Below are 16461 nucleotides of genomic sequence, written 5' to 3'. Positions count from 1 at the left end.
AACACAGTCCAGAACGAGGGGTCACAGTTTGAGGATAAAGGGGAAGCCTTTTAGGACCGAGATGAGGAAAAACTTCTTCACACAGAGAGTGGTGAATCTGTGGAATTCTCTGCCACATGAAACAGTTGAGGCCAGTTCATTGGCTATATTTAAAAGGGAGTTAGATATGGCCCTTGTGGCTAAAGGGATCAGGGGGTATGGAGGGAAGGCTGGTACAGAGTTCTGAGTTGGCCATGATCATACTGAATGGCGGTGCGGGCTCGAAGGGCCGAATGGCCTACTCCTGCACCTATTTTCTATGTTTCTATGTAAATTTAATTGACAAAAAGTACTGATCAACATTTTATACAGCACTTTTAATGTAGAAAACAGTTAAGATGTACCACAGAAACAAACCAAAGAGTAACACCAGACAGGAGTGAAGAGATGACTTTAGTATAAGTATTGTTATACTAGTAATAAATCAAAGCAGCAGCTTGTTAAACTACTTTCTCAATTGAATAGAATACCAGATACCTGGCTTATAAGCAACTTGTCTATTTCTCCATAATCTTCTATTCCCCTAAAACAAAAATTATCTGACTCTGATCAAATCTGTAAAAGCAGAACTAGCTAAGAGAACTGCCACTTGACTGGATGACTACAGTGACCCGCCAAGCCAAGCGCTGCAGAAACAACAAAGGACAAGGAGGATTGGTAGATTCAAATTGTGTCTTTCACTAGGGCCATTTCATTCCTGTAATTGGCACAAAACTATGACTGCAGCCATTCAAACACGGTGATTGTGGAAAAGGCAAGCTCATATTTCAGTAGTGGAAGTAAGGCTTTGTAGCAATTTGGTAGGGAATGGGAGGTCAGAGAACTGGTGGTGGTGTATGAGAACAGGAAGGTCAAGAGCATTATTTCCAGAGGATACAAATGCCAGCAGATTTGAGAAAGGATGAAATAATGGGGTGACAAATAAATCCACAAAAATACCTGCGGCTGTGGATGTCAAGAGCAGAAATCGGGGAACACCCAGACAATATGAATTTGCAGAGACCAAAAGGAAAGAGAAGAGAAAAACAATGCAAGTTCAGATTAAGAGTCTGACCTTGAAACAAAGGAAAATAGCAGGATGTGGAAAAAGTATTTAGGTAACGCACATCAAAGTTGCCGATGAACGCAGCAGGCCAGGCAGCATCTCTAAGAAGAGGTACAGTCGACGTTTCACGCCGAGACCCTTCGTCAGGACTAACTGAAGGAAGAGTTAGTAAGAGGTTTGAAAGTGGGAGGGGGAGAGGGAGATCCAAAATGATAGGAGAAGACAGGAGGGGGAGGGGGAGATCCAAAATGATAGGAGAAGACAGGAGGGGGAGGGATGGAGCCAAGAGCTGGACAGGTGATTGGCAAAGGGGATATGAGAAGATCATGGGACAGGAGGCCCGGGGAGAAAGACAAGGTGGGGGGAACCCAGAGGATGGGCAAGGGGTATAGTCAGAGGGAGAAAAAGGAGAGTGAGAGAAAGAATGTGTGTATAAAAATAAATAACAGATGGGGTACAAGGGGGAGGTGGGGCATTAGCGGTAGTTAGAGAAGTCAATGTTCATGCCATCAGGTTGGAGGCTACCCACACGGAATATACTGTGTTGTTCCTCCAACCTGAGTGTGGCTTCATCTTTACAGTAGAGGAGGCCATGGATAGACATGTCAGAATGGGAATGGGATGTGGAATTAAAATGTGTGGCCACTGGGAGATCCTGCTTTCTCTGGTGTCAGAACATAGGCGTTCAGCAAAGACACCCAGTCTGTGTCGGGTCTCGCCAATATATAGGAGGCCACATCGGGAGCACCGGACACAGTATCACCCCAGCCGACTCGCAGGTGAAGTGTCGCCTCACCTGGAAGGACTGTCTGGGGCCCTGAATGGTGGTAAGGGAGGAAGTGTAAGGGCATGTGTAACACTTGTTCTGCTTACACGGATAAGTGCCAGGAGAGAGATCAGTGGGGAGGGATGGGGGGGGGGGGAAACGAATGGACAAGGGAGTCGCGTAGGGAGCGATCCCTGCGGAAAGCGCGGGGGGGGGGGGGGGGGAGATGTGCTTAGTGGTTGGATCCCGTTAGAGGTGGTGGAAGTTATGGAGAATAATATGTTGGACCCGGAGGCTGGTGGGGTGGTAGGTGAGGACGGTTGTTTCATTCAAGCAACTTCAAGTGTTTTATACTCTCTAGTGACCAGTTTTAACTAAAAAAAAATCAATTTATTAATTGAGTATCTTCTTAACATTATAATCTTGATATCTATGCCAGTTCATTTTTAAATGTATACTTTACAGTTTTCCTCTCAATTTTAAAATGCTTCATAAATTTGTATTTTTTAGTTCATATGTGAACATATGGCTCTTCTGGGTGGAAGCTCTTTAAAACATCCTGATTCTAAGCAGGTCAAAGCAATGCATCCAATGATCATGCTGTCCAAATTATACAAGATAAGATAAATTATTGAACAAGCCTTGGTTGTTGTGAGCAGATGAACCACTCTCAAGCAGTTTAAAGAGTGCTTTTTTTTAATATATTGAAAACTGCAGAACACAAGAACAAACACACTGAAACTAAGCAAGGGCCATAAAGTGTTTAATTTCCATATTCACCATTATTATTTGGTGAAAAGAGAAATCTATCATGTTTTGGTGATACACTGGTTTAGTGTACTAATTGCAATCTGCTATTTTACTGAAACCATTTAGGACTGGTATTTTCTACTAAAATGCCATTATTAATGATGCAAATTATGCTAAAAAGCTAACAAAAAATGGAAAGTAAACAACAAACATAAAAGTTGCTGGTGAACGCAACACACCAACACACATAAACAAACATAAAAGTTGCTGGTGAAAGCAACACACATCAAAGTTGCTGGTAAACGCAGCAGGCCAGGCAGCATCTCTAGGAGGTGGTACAGTCGACGTTTCGGGCCGACATCCTTCGTCAGGACTAAATGAAAGAAGAGCTAGTAAGAGATTTGAGGGTCTCGGTCCGAAACGTCGACTGTACCACTTCCTAGAGATGCTGCCTGGCCTGCTGCGTTCACCAGCAACTTTGATGTGTCTTGCTTGAAATTCCAGCATCTGCAGATTTCCTAGTGCTTACGTGAAGTAAACAACAAAGTTGTGGATTTTCAAAAAGATAGGAAATTGTTCCAATAGATTTATTTTTAATGAGTCATCAACATTCTTATAATGTTGGAAGAGTAAAATTTCAAGGACACAAAGGTTACTTGACAAATGAAAATCAGACCTATAAAAGATGTAGTTTACAAGTAACCGCAACATGCAAGGACATAATGAATGTAGCTTATATCAGACATTAAATAGATATATCTGTCAACATAATCTTCAAAGTTCCCTACTAGTGCTTTTCTCCTTTGCAGCTGTGTCACCCTATGGTTAATTGACAGACGAATTAATGATTAATGAGTAACTCTAATACTTTAAACTGCAACTGCCACCAAGAATGTCTACAATGCCTAATGAAAATGAATGGTGCCACTGGCTCTATACTTCAAAGATCAAGACCAAAAGAGACAACACTTATGCCATTCATTCATTAACTTTGAACAACCTAAGCAACAACTTCTCTAACTAGTTTCAATGTCCTATTCCGCTTCTTTATCTCACTTAGAATAAGTATCTCTTTCTATGCTCTATGTACATTCTCTGAATCTAATTTCATGTGAATACACCCATTTTCTTCTACATTGGTGTACATTTCTTTCCATATAATTTAATTTCACTGCTTAAGTTCATAAACCATGGAGCATGATCTTAATGAGATCCCGGAACTAACACCAATATTACTGCAATACTTTCCATTCGGCATCTAGTATTTGGTATGCATCAAAAAGATGGACCCAGAAGTTCAATAACAACAGCCACGTCCTGATGAACAAATATCACACCCAAATATCTTTTTATGCAATGAATTTAAATGTAATTTTATTTTTGTAACAACAATATTAAAATAATTCTCAAGTAATCATTGTCCTCTAATTGTATTGATTTCAAAAAGAGTTCAGAGACAGAAAACTTTGGAGATTCAAAGAGTTTTGAACACATATCACATATTAATAAATTAAATTAGTCCTTTTTCATAAAATAAACTTTAAGAGTACATATTCTTACCTTTTGGCTCTTTCTAAATCATCGTTTGCTTGCTCCAATTCCCTAACGTATTTATGCAGTTGATCTTTGATACCTCTGGTTTGACCCAAGTCATCTTCTAGCATAGATATCTGCTTATAACTCTGTGCATATTGCTGTTCTAGTTTTTCCTAAATGGTTAAAATGATTTAAAAAATTAGATTAGTAATATTTTGATATTGTTTGAAGAAAGTGAAATGTTTGATCTCATGGTACCCAATTACCATGCAGGAATTTAAATTTAATAGCTTTGCTGCACTATTTTACGGAATTGTGGTATTTATAAAGAAATTGTCTTCAAGGTCTTCATTAATTCCAGGAACTATATCTCAAATTCATCATCTTGGTCACCATTCAAATAATTTCAAACTCTAATTGATAAACTATTTCATTGCAACAATTATCTAATTGCACAAGCAAATATAAAGATCTACTTCCTAACATTGCCTTTCACTGAAATGATTAGATGGCACAGAGGGTAAAAATATAGGCTTTTCACCTCTGGGACCAGAATTCAGACTCAGCCCAGGCTTGCCTCTTTCTGACCGCAATAAACCCTTTTCTTGTTGATATATATTGATAGTAGACTATGCCAGTACAGTGGCAATCTCACGACAATCTGCACAGATCAGCAGTAGAGAAAAATAATATATTCATCATTTGGAGCAAAATTCAAGTGAAATTAATTGCTAGTAAAATAAAAGCCTGTAGGATTGCAGTGGCAGCAGGAATATAAAATTAGCTACGGGATAAAAAGCAGAGGAACAGTGTTTTCTCTCCCCCCAGACTGGAGGAAATCTTTAAGGTATATTCTCCTGGGGTTTGGTAAAAGACCACAGGTCTTAAATATATATTAATGATCTGAGCATGAGTTAAGGTTAATTTTAAAGCTTTCAGATGAAGTAAACTCAAATGTAGAAATGAGCTATGGTAAAAGACTTCAAGAAGGTACATGAGTGTAGTACAATGGACAGGAATATGGCAGTTAAATTCAGTGCACAGAATTGTAAAACATTTTTTTGCAAGAAAAAGTAAGATAATTTGAACTAAATAATGTTCAAAGGAGTTGAAGGAGCTGCCCAAATACAGAAATCATTTAAGTCATGATGTTGAAAAGGCTGATTTTAAGATGGCATATGAGATTACTGGTTTTGTTGATTGAAGAAATTACAAAATAAACCTATGACATATAAAACCCTGGCTGACAGCAGCTGACCACTGTTGTTAAAATGCAAACCCAAGTATACAGATGAACAAAGGGCACATAAAAAAGACTGGAAGGACCAATTATATACAAAGGTTAAAGAAGATGGGGTTACTGACTCTTTCTGATAAAGGAAATTCAAAATTTCCAGTTGCAGAAGCTTCAGAAAGTAGAATACACAGATTTATGATGATTGGCAAATTAACCAGAGCTCATTCAGCAGGCCGTAAATGTGAAAGCACTTATGAAAGAATCATATGGTAAAGAAAATTGGATAAACATCTGAAGGCTAGAAAACCAATGGAAAGAGGAAGATTATGAGATTGTTAAGAATCAGCATAGGTCTGATGTGCTAAATCATGACACCCACCTGACCCCAAATATTGTATCAAAATATTATTGCAATTCCACTTGCAAAATACAACAGGACAGCAGAATGTTTTAATCACTGATAGCAATCATTTGAGCATATAGCTTTAACAATGTCTAACATTACACCAGCACCTAAAAACATTGTGAAATGAGATCCTGCACTAAATAAGAGGAACTTAAAATTCTGACCTATGATGTAATTTTTCAAACTATAACATAAATGCTCTTGAACGGTTGAAAGGTAGCTTCAGCAGTTCTTAAAGCAGCAAGGAAATTCTGATATAATATTGATAGCATTGGAATACTTCTACCAGCGAAAGACATTCAAGGTGAGAATAATTAGGGTATATAACATATCTTTTTTTTCCCCCACAATTATTTGTTTGGGCTGATCTACCAAAGTAAACTGAACTACCTGTAACAGTTCTCAGTCATGGAGTGAGAAAAATTCAGCAGGGTAACAAGATCTTTGACCCTCAGAGTCCACAATGACCATCAGCCACACTTGTAGACTAATCTACATTTATTTCATATTTTTATTCTCCCCACATTCATCAACTATTCCCAAATTCTGCCACTCATCTACACACTAAAGGCAACCTACAGTAACCAATTTACCTATCAACTTTGTACTAAAGTGTCTTTGTCTAAACGGTTAGGTGTGCCACACAAAAATCAAAGTAATTCTGAGTATGTGACATAGAAATATTTATTTAATTTTAGAGACACTTCATATAGATTGCCCAAATATTGCATGTTAAAAGCCAGCACGTGAAAGACAAAATAAATACCAGCTTAATATTAATGCTGTTTGGAAATTCAGTTTACCTTTAATACCTCCAAATCTAGCTTTAGTCTTTGGTTGTCAGATACTAAATCTTTATTTCTGTGTTCTGCCTGCTCCAACTGTGCCTCCAACTCAGCTTCAAGTTCCCTGCTTCCTTCTTGGAATTCTTCCAACTCCTCCCGTGTTTCCTGAAAACTGGATCACAAGTTCAACAGGTCAGAATACAAGAGCAAAGGATGGTCAAAATAAACTGACAGGATAAATAAATAACCAACAACTTCATATGAATCAAACCACAAAAACAGATCATTATTGATGCAATTTAGTCTATTCAAATTACCTTAGGTTTAATCAATAAAAATAATTATGCTATAATTGATCATTATTCACCATGGACATGGGGCAGCAAAGGAATCAAGCAGGGTTATTATTAGAATACTTTTTTTTTAAATCAAAGTGAAAGGAAACAAAGTTAACTTTTCAGCCCTGACACCCTGTTCCTCTATCCACAGGTGCTGCCCAACCTGCTGAGAATTTCCAACTATTTTATTTCATTTGACTCATTACTTCTGTAAGTATTAGGAACCAGCAGCCTCTTTCCCCCCAAACCCACTCGCCACAGTACACAACCTTCCCATTCTGTATTATAAAAAACAGAAATTGCTGAAGGCACCAAGCTGACCAGGCAGCATCTGTATAGAACCAGAAAGGGAGTTAAAACTTTGCTTCTAGCTTTCCAATTCTGATTGAATATGTATGAAATTGTAGAGAAGGGGTGAGGAGAATGGGAATATCTATAATAGGGTGGAGACCAACAAAATCCAGATAAAATAAAACTGTGTTGATGCCAATTCAAAGAAGTTGGTTAATGCTTGCTAATCCTATTTGATGCATCTGGAGAAAGCACAAATAGAGAGATTTAATAAAGGCAGTGAAGACAAAATAAAGCAAATATGCTGGAATACTTGCTGCTGCTGAAAATGTTCAGCAGGTCCAATACCATCTGGGAAAAAGAGAGAGAGAGAGAAACTTAATCTTGCAGTTTAGACTTTGCATCAGAACTGGCCAATTCTGACACAACAGAGACTGGTTACATTAAAAAAAAAATCTGCAGATGCTGGAACCTGAAGCTAAAAAACAAACCACTCGAGGAACTCGGATCAGGTAGAAAAGGAAACAGGACAATTGATGTTTCAGGTTGAGACTTTTCATCTGGACTGGTCTGATAATATGGAAGTAATGCCATATTACAAAGTTGAGCCATGGCATGCCTTCTTTGTGATTGCATCAAAGTGTTGGAGATTGACACCAATGAACTTGAAGCTGCTCACCCTTTGCATTGCTGACATTTCAATGAGGATAGATGCACATTATCCTATCTTTCCCTTCCTGAAGTCCCCTATCAAATCCTTGGTCTTGTTGATGTTGAGTTCAAGTTTGGTGTTATGAGACCGCTCAACCAGCTGATGTATCTGCAAATTTCTAAATGACTTTGAGCTGTGCTTAGCTGTACTGTCATAAGTATAGACAAAGTAGAGCAGTGGGCTAAGCACACATCCTTATGGTAAGTCTATGTTGACACACAGCGAAAAGATATGATTACTGATCTGTACTGACAAGATTTTCCAATGAGGAAGCCAAAAATCCAGATGCAGAGGGAGGTACAGAGCCCAGTTTTAGAAGCTTGGTAGTTAATACTGAGGGAATGATGGTTGAACTGTAATCAATAAAGAGCAGCCTAACATATGGTTTGCTGTTGTCTAGATACTCCAAAGCACAGTGGAGAGCCAGTGAGAATGTGTCTGCTGTAGACCTATTGTGGTGGTAGACGAACAGCAGCGGGTCCAGGTCCTTTCTCAGGCAGAAGCTAATTCTAGCCATAGTCAACCTCTCGAAGCACTTCAATATGGTAGATGTGAGTGCTACCAGTCGCTAGTTGCTGAGGCAGCTAACCTTGTTCTTCATGGGCACTAATATAATTGCTCTCCTTTTGAACAGTTCAAGGCACTAAGAGGATGATGATGTCCTGGAACGATTCTGTCAGTTGGTCAACACACCTTTGGAGCCTGATGATTCTAACAGCTTCTGAGGCCGAGATCATGGGATGATGTGGGGATTCGCAATGGTGCAGTGTTATTATTCTCCCTTTCAGAGCGTACGTAAAGGGCATTAAGCTCATCCAGGAGTGAAATATCACTGACATTTATGCTGATAGATTTTGCCTACTAGGAAGCAATGACATGTAAAGCTGTCATGAAGCTAATTGTGTCTCTAATTTCACACAGAATTATCTTTTCACTCTCACAAAGGCCTTCTGTACGTTGTATCTGGACTTCGTGTAGGAATGTGAATCATCGATCACTGATCTAGCTCTTAGCAGACTTCGAATCTTCAGGTTTATCCAAGGCTTCTGGTTTGGAAAATCTCAGGATGTTCTCAAAGACACAAAGGCAGTGCCCCTCCCAAATCCTAATGTTAGGGGACACGCAAAAACACTCCACTCACCCCACATACTAACACACTGATCCCAGGCAAATTCCACCTTCCCTCTCTACACATACTATTATGCTTTTCAGCCAATAAACCACTGCAAGTTTAAATTTAAAGCTAGTTACAAACACTGAGTAACAGTATTAATTTAAATAGTGTTAAAATGGTTGTCTAATGAGTCTAGTGTGGTAGCCTAGTGGGTAGTGTTTGTCGCTCTCACTTTCAGCTTCCACCACTGGCCAGCAGTCTAGCAAAAAGGAGAGCAGAGAGCTGAACGTGCAAGTCTCTCCCTGCCAGTACATAGCTTCTCCAACAGCATGCCTCATGTACTGCCTCCTCACTGGCGACACACAGAAACTAAACTTTCGGACTCAGGCTGAACTACAGAGAACGGGGAAGAGAACTGGCCCCTGCACACACAGCATGCACACCCACCAGTGTGTGGACGCACCTTGGTGCTCGTGATCCAGATCCCCAGCTATGGGTAAATAGCCCCACTGCCTTGTGGGCAGCCGTGGGAGAGGTGAAGGCTACGGGAGCAAACCCAGACAACAAATCTGGAGTGGAGCCCCTAAGATGGCTGGATGTCACTGAACGTCCTTCCATAGCTTCTGCGGTCAAACTGTTGCCAAATGTATTGCTTCATAAGCTTTCCTTTGGACTACACCAGTGAGGCCGAGAGGGAGATCCTGACGATTGCGCATCTCAGGATCTCCATACTTTCTGCCATCACCTGTCCTTCAAGACAGATGGATGCCAACCAACCAACAACCAATTAAAAATATTTCACTTATAAGGGAAAATTAAACTATAACACTGACATTATTAACGTCTGAAAAAGGAGACAAAATTTTCAATACTAACCCAAGTAATATAGTCAAAAATTGATACCAAACCATGCTTCTATGATTATCTATCCACAGCACCGGCTAAACTTCAGCTTTACAAATAAACAATTGCACAATCTTACTGTTATCACATGTAAGTGTATCATATATGAAGTCACAAGGTATTAATTTAGGGAACTGAGTAAAAGGAATTGAAATACAGAATTCAGTCATACCAATTAAACTTTTCAGAAAATTTTACAAACTCATACATCAAATTAATCTAATGTTTAAATAATACAAATACTGAGAATAAGAGTGTACTATCTTAATTCTCTCCTAGATGATAACCCAGTGAAACCTAGACCTTTAGCTGATACATCAAATCTGCTTTTACAAAACTGTACCATCAAATTAAATGAAAATTAACATCTTTTGACAGATACAAGGTCAAACTGTTCCAGGTCACACGAGGTGCGACAAGTAAAGGAGTGAAGGGATTGGCTGAGAAGGAGCGGTTGATTTAAAAACTGGTCGGGACTATCCAGCAACACAAACGTTCAAGGTCGGACGAGATGTGACAAGTGAAACGAATTAGTCAAAGTATCAACCAATATAATCAAGGTTTGTTCTAGGGGAGTGGGCTGGTCGAGGGAGGTGCCTTGTGAGAAAAGTGCGAGTCTTTGTCTCAAGAGTCTTCGGCAAGGAGGCTGAGGGAGGAGACTACGCCACAGTTGGAGAGGGTGAGAAGTGGTGAAGAAATGACAGGTCAACTGATTCAGTGTGCTGCTTGTATGATGTGGGAGGTCAGGGACGTTGATGGTGCCTCTGGCTGCTACATATGTGGAAAGTGTGTCCAGCTTCAGCTCCTGAAGGACCGTGTTGAGGCACTGGAGAAGCAACTGGATGACCTCAGGTTCATTGGGGAAGCCGAGCGCTTTCTGGACAGGACTTGCAGCAAGATCGTTACACCGAAGATACCGGAAGAGAGAAGCGGGGCGACGATGAGGAAGGGATGGATGCTTGGAGTACAGGAGAGCCCGGGGGATGTACCTCTTGATAACAGTTTCACCCTCCTGGAAGCTGTCGGGACAGAAGACATTGCCAGTCTGAGGGGCGGACAGCTCTGCGAGTCAAAAGTTGGCGCTGAAACAAAGCTAAGGAGACAGAAGTCAGGCAGAGCCATGGTAGTAGGAGACTCCATAGTGAGAGGTGAAGGGGGTTTCTGCGGCAACAGGCGGGATTTAAGGATGGTGTGTTGCCTCCCTGGTGCCAGGATCCAGGACATCACAGACCGATTGCAGGGTATCCGCAAGGGTGAAGGTGAACAGCCAGAAGTGGCGGTGCATGTCGGCACAAATGACATTGGGAGAAAGAGGAAAGAATTTCTGCAGCGTGACTTCAGAGAACTTGGAAGAATGCTGAAAAGCAGGACCTCCAGGGTGGTTATCTCCGGTTTGCTTCCCATTCCTTGTGCTGGTGAGGGAAGGAACAGGGAGATAGGGGATCTGAAGGTTTGGCTGAGGAGCTGGTGTGGGAGGCAGGGATTTAGATTCTTGGACCACTGGGATCTGTTTTGGGGTAAGGATGAATTGTACAGAAGGGACGGGTTGCATCTTAACAGACGGGGGACCAGCATTCTGGCAGGCAGGTTTTCCACTGCTACTCGGGTGTGTTTAAACTAAGTAGTGGGGAGGAGGGGACGAACTGGAAATATAAGAATGGAGTTAAAGGGAAAGAAAGAATAAGAAAAGTTAAGAAAGACAACAGAATTAACGGGGCAGAAAGCTCAGGAAGGGATCGGAGAGTATGGCCAAGTGCAATAGGAATCGATGTGAAAGGTGAGGGGAGTAGAAGTATTACTTTAAATGGATTAAAAGTACTCTCTATGAATGCACGGAGTATAAGAAATAAATTGGAAATTGGCAAGTATGATGGACCAGGGCTGGGAAATGAATATTCAGAGATATACATCCTATCGAAAGGACAGACAGGTTGGCAGAGGGGGTGGGGTGGCTCTGTTGGTGACGAATTAAATTCAGTCACTTGAGAGGGGGGACATAGAATCAGGAGATGTAGAATTAGTATGGATAGAAACTAAGGGCAAAAAGACACTAATGGGAGTTATCTACAGGCCTCCAAACAGTAGCCTGGATATAGGGTGCAAGTTAAATCAAGAGTTAAAATTGGCATGTCGCAAAGGTAATACTATGGTTGTTATGGGGGATTTCAACATGCGGGTAAACTGGGAAAATCAGGTTGGTACTGAACCCCAAGAAAAGGAGTTTGTGGAGAGCCTCAGAGATGGATTCTTAGAGCAGCTTGTATTAGAGCCCACCAGGGAGAAGGCAATTCTGGATTTAGTGTTGTGTAATGAGCCAGATTTGATAAGGGAACTCGAGGTAAAGGAGCCATTAGGAGGTAGTGACCATAATATGCTAAGTTTTAATCTACAATTTGAGACGGAGAAGGGAAAATCGGAAGTGTCAGTATTGCAGTTGAACAAAGGGGACTATGGACACATGAGGGAGGAGCTGGCCAAAGTTAACTAGAAAGATACCCTAGCAGGGATGGCAGTGGAACAACAATGGCAGGTATTTCTGGGAATAATACAGAAGGTGCAGGATCAGTTCATTCCAAAGAGGAAGAAAGATTCTAAGAGGAGTAAGGGGTGACCATGGATGACAAGGGAAGTCAAGGACAGTATAAAAATAAAAGAGAGGAAGTATAACATAGCAAGGATGAGTGGGAAGCCAGAGGATTGGAAGACTTTTAAGGAGTAACAGAAGATAACTAAAAAGGCAATACAGGGGGAAAAGATGAGGTACGAAGGTAAGCTAGCCAAGAATATAAAGGAGGATAGTAAAAGCTCCTTTAGGTACGTGAAGAGGAAGAAATTAGTTAAGACCAAAGTTGGGCCCTTCAAGACAGAAACGGGTGAAATTATTATGGGGAACAAGGAAATGGCAGATGAGCTGAACAGGTACTTTGGATCTGTCTTCACTAGGGAAGACACAAACGATCTCCCAGATGTAATCAACAGGAATTCTTCAGATGCTGGAAATTCAAGCAACACACATAAAAGTTGCTGGTGAATGCAGCAGGCCAAGCAGCATCTCTAGGAAGAGGTGTAGTCGACGTTTCAGGCCGAGACCCTTCGTCAGGACTAACTGAAGGAAGAGTGAGTAAGGGATTTGAAAGTTGGAGGGGGAGGGGGCGATCCAAAATGATAGGAGAAGACAGGAGGGGGAGGGATGGAGCCAAGAGCTGGACAGGTGATAGGCAAAAGGGATACGAGAGGATCATGGGACGGAGGTCCAGGAAGAAAGACGGGGGGGGGGGGGGAGAGACCCAGAGGATGGGCAAGGGGTATATTAGAGGGACAGAGGGAGAAAAAGGAGAGTGAGAGAAAGAATGTGTGTATAAAAATAAGTAACAGATGGGGTACGAGGGGGAGGTGGGGCATTAGCGGAAGTTAGAGAAGTCGATGTTCATGCCTTCAGGTTGGAGGCTACCCAGACAGAATATAAGGTGTTGTTCCTCCAACCTGAGTGTGGCTTCATCTTTACAGTAGAGGAGGCCGTGGATAGACATGTCAGAATGGGAATGGGATGTGGAATTAAAATGTGTGGCCACTGGGAGATCCTGCTTTCTCTGGCGGACAGAGCGTAGATGTTCAGCAAAGCGGTCTCCCAGTCTGTGTCGGGTCTCGCCAATATATAAAAGGCCACATCGGGAGCACCGGACACAGTATATCACCCCAGCCGACTCACAGGTGAAGTGTTGCCTCACCTGGAAGGACTGTTTGGGGCCCTGAATGATGGTAAGGGAGGAAGTGTAAGGGCATGTGTAGCACTTGTTCCGCTTACACAGATAAGTGCCAGGAGGGAGATCAGTGGGGAGGGATGGGGGGGACGAATGGACAAGGGAGTTGCATAGGCAGCGATCCCTGCGGAATGCGGGGGGGGGGGGGGGAGAAAGATGTGCTTAGTGGTGGGATCCCGTTGGAGGTGGCGGAAGTTACGGAGAATAATATGTTGGACCCGGAGGCTGGTGGGGTGGTAGGTGAGGACCAGGGGAACCCTATTCCTAGTGGGGTGGTGGGAGGATGGAGTGAGAGCAGATGTACGTAAAATGGGGGAGATGCGTTTAAGAGCAGAGTTGATAGTGGAGGAAGGGAAGCTCCTCTCTTTAAAAAAGGAAGACATCTCCCTCGTCCTAGAATGAAAAGCCTCATCCTGAGAGCAGATGCAGCGGAGACGGAGGAATTGCGAGAAAGGGATGGCGTTTTTACAAGAGACAGGGTGAGAAGAGGAATAGTACAGATAGCTGTGAGAGTCAGTAGGCTTATAGTAGACATCAGTGGATAAGCTGTCTCCAGAGACAGAGACAGAAAGATCTAGAAAGGGGAGGGAGGTGTTGGAAATGGACCAGATAAACTTGAGGGCAGGGTGAAAGTTGGAGGCAAAGTTAGTAAAGTCAACGAGCTCTGCAGGCATGCAGGAAGCAGCGCCAATGCAGTCGTCGATGTCGCGAAGGAAAAGTGGGGGACAGATACCAGAATAGGCACGGAACATAGATTGTTCCACAAAGCCAACAAAAAGGCAGGCATAGCTAGGACCCATACGGGTGCCCATAGCTACACCTTTAGTTTGGAGGAAGCGGGAGGAGCCAAAGGAGAAATTATTAAGAGTAAGGACTAATTCCGCTAGACGGAGCAGAGTGGTGGTAGAGGGGAACTGATTAGGTTCAAGTGCTACACATGCCCTTACACTTCCTCCCTTACCACCATTCAGGGCCCCAAACAGTCCTTCCAGGTGAGGCAACACTTCACCTGTGAGTCAGCTGGGGTGATATACTGCGTCCGGTGCTCCCGATGTGGCCTTTTATATATTGGCGAGACCCGATGCAGACTGGGAGACCGCTTTGCTGAACATCTACGCTCTGTCTGCCAGAGAAAGCAGGATCTCCCAGTGGCCACACATTTTAATTCCACATCCCATTCCCATTCTGACATGTCTATCCACGGCGTCCTCTACTGTAAAGATGAAGCCACACTCAGGTTGAAGGAACAACACCTTATATTCCGTCTGGGTAGCCTCCAACCTGATGGCATGAACATCGACTTCTCTAACTTCCGCTAATGCCCCACCTCCCCCTCGTACCCCATCTGTTACTTATTTTTATACACACATTCTTTCTCTCACTCTCCTTTTTCTCCCTCTGTCCCTCTAATATATCCCTTGCCCATCCTCTGGGTCCCCACCCCCCCCGTCTTTCTTCCCGGACCTCCTGTCTCATGATCCTCTCGTATCCCTTTTGCCTATCACCTGTCCAGCTCTTGGCTCCATCCCTCCCCCTCCTGTCTTCTCCTATCATTTTGGATCTCCCCCTCCCCCTCCAACTTTCAAATCCCTTACTCACTCTTCCTTCAGTTAGTCCTGACGAAGAGTCTCGGCCTGAAACGTCGACTACACCTCTTCCTAGAGATGCTGCCTGGCCTGCTGCGTTCACCAGCAACTTTTATGTGTGTTGTTCCCAGATGTAATAGTGGCCAGAGGACCTAGGGTAACAGAGGAACTGAAAAAAATTTGCATTAGGCAGAAAATGGTGTTGGGTAAACTGATGGGACTGAAGGGTGATAAATCCCCAGGGCCTGATGGTCTGCATCCCAGGGTACTTAAGGAGGTGGCTCTGGAAACCGTGGACTCATTGGTAATCATTTCCCAATGTTCCATAAATTCAGGATCAGTTCCTGCGGATTGGAGGGTAGCTAATGTTATCCCACTTTTTAAGAAAGGAGGGAGAGAGAAAACAGGCAATTATAGACCTGTTAGTCTGACATCAGCGGTGGGGAAGATGCTGTAGTCAATTATAAAAGATGAAATAGCAGCATATTTGGATAGCAGTAGCAGGATAGGTCCAAGTCAGCATGGATTTACGAAGGAGAAATCATGCTTGACTAATCTTCTGGAATTTTTTGAGGATGTAACTATGAAAATGGCCATGGGAAAGCCAGTGGATATAGTGTACCTGGACTTTCAGAAAGCCTTTGATAAGGTCCCACATAGGAGGTTAGTGGGCAAAATTAGAGAAAATGGTATTGGGGGTAGGGTACTGACATGGATAGAAAATTGGTTGGCAGACAGAAAACAAAGAGTAGGGATTAAGAGTGGGGTCCTTTTCAGAATGACAGGCGGTGACTAGTGGGGTATCGCAAGGCTCAGTGCTGGGACCGCAGCTATTTACAATATACATTAATGATTTAGATGAAGGGATTAAAAGTAACATTAGCAAATTTGCAGATGACACAAAGCTGGGTGACAGTGTGAAATGTGAGGAGGATGTTCTGAGAATACAGTGTGACTTGGACAGGTTGGGTGAGTGGGCAGATGCAGTTTAATGTGGATAAATGTGAGGTTATCCACTTTGGTGGCAAGCACAGGAAGGCAGATTACTATCTGAATGGTGTCAAATTAGGAAAAGGGGAAGTACAATGAGATCTGGGTGTCCTTGTTCATCAGTCACTGAAAGTAAGCATACAGGTACAGCAGGCAGTGAAGAAAGCTAATGGCATGTTGGCCTTCATAACAAGGGAAGTTG

At 42.5% G+C, this 16461-nt stretch overlaps 1 protein-coding gene across 3 annotated transcripts in view; it reads right to left on the bottom strand.

The window, feature by feature from the left end:
* LOC140187114 (nuclear distribution protein nudE-like 1) overlaps positions 1–16461 on the bottom strand; it is a 53608-nt gene that overhangs the window by 14151 nt on the left and 22996 nt on the right. For all 3 annotated transcript variants that reach the window (XM_072242076.1, XM_072242077.1, XM_072242075.1), the window contains exons 3-4: positions 6583–6736; positions 4161–4309 (exon numbers count right to left, since the gene is read on the bottom strand). In XM_072242076.1, the coding sequence (XP_072098177.1) occupies positions 4161–4309; positions 6583–6736 (303 nt within the window). The remainder of the gene's footprint in view (positions 1–4160; positions 4310–6582; positions 6737–16461) is intronic.

Source organism: Mobula birostris, chromosome 24 (assembly GCF_030028105.1).
Source record: "Mobula birostris isolate sMobBir1 chromosome 24, sMobBir1.hap1, whole genome shotgun sequence".
Lineage (NCBI taxonomy): Eukaryota > Metazoa > Chordata > Chondrichthyes > Myliobatiformes > Myliobatidae > Mobula > Mobula birostris.
This window is presented reverse-complemented; position numbering and strand designations above follow the sequence as displayed.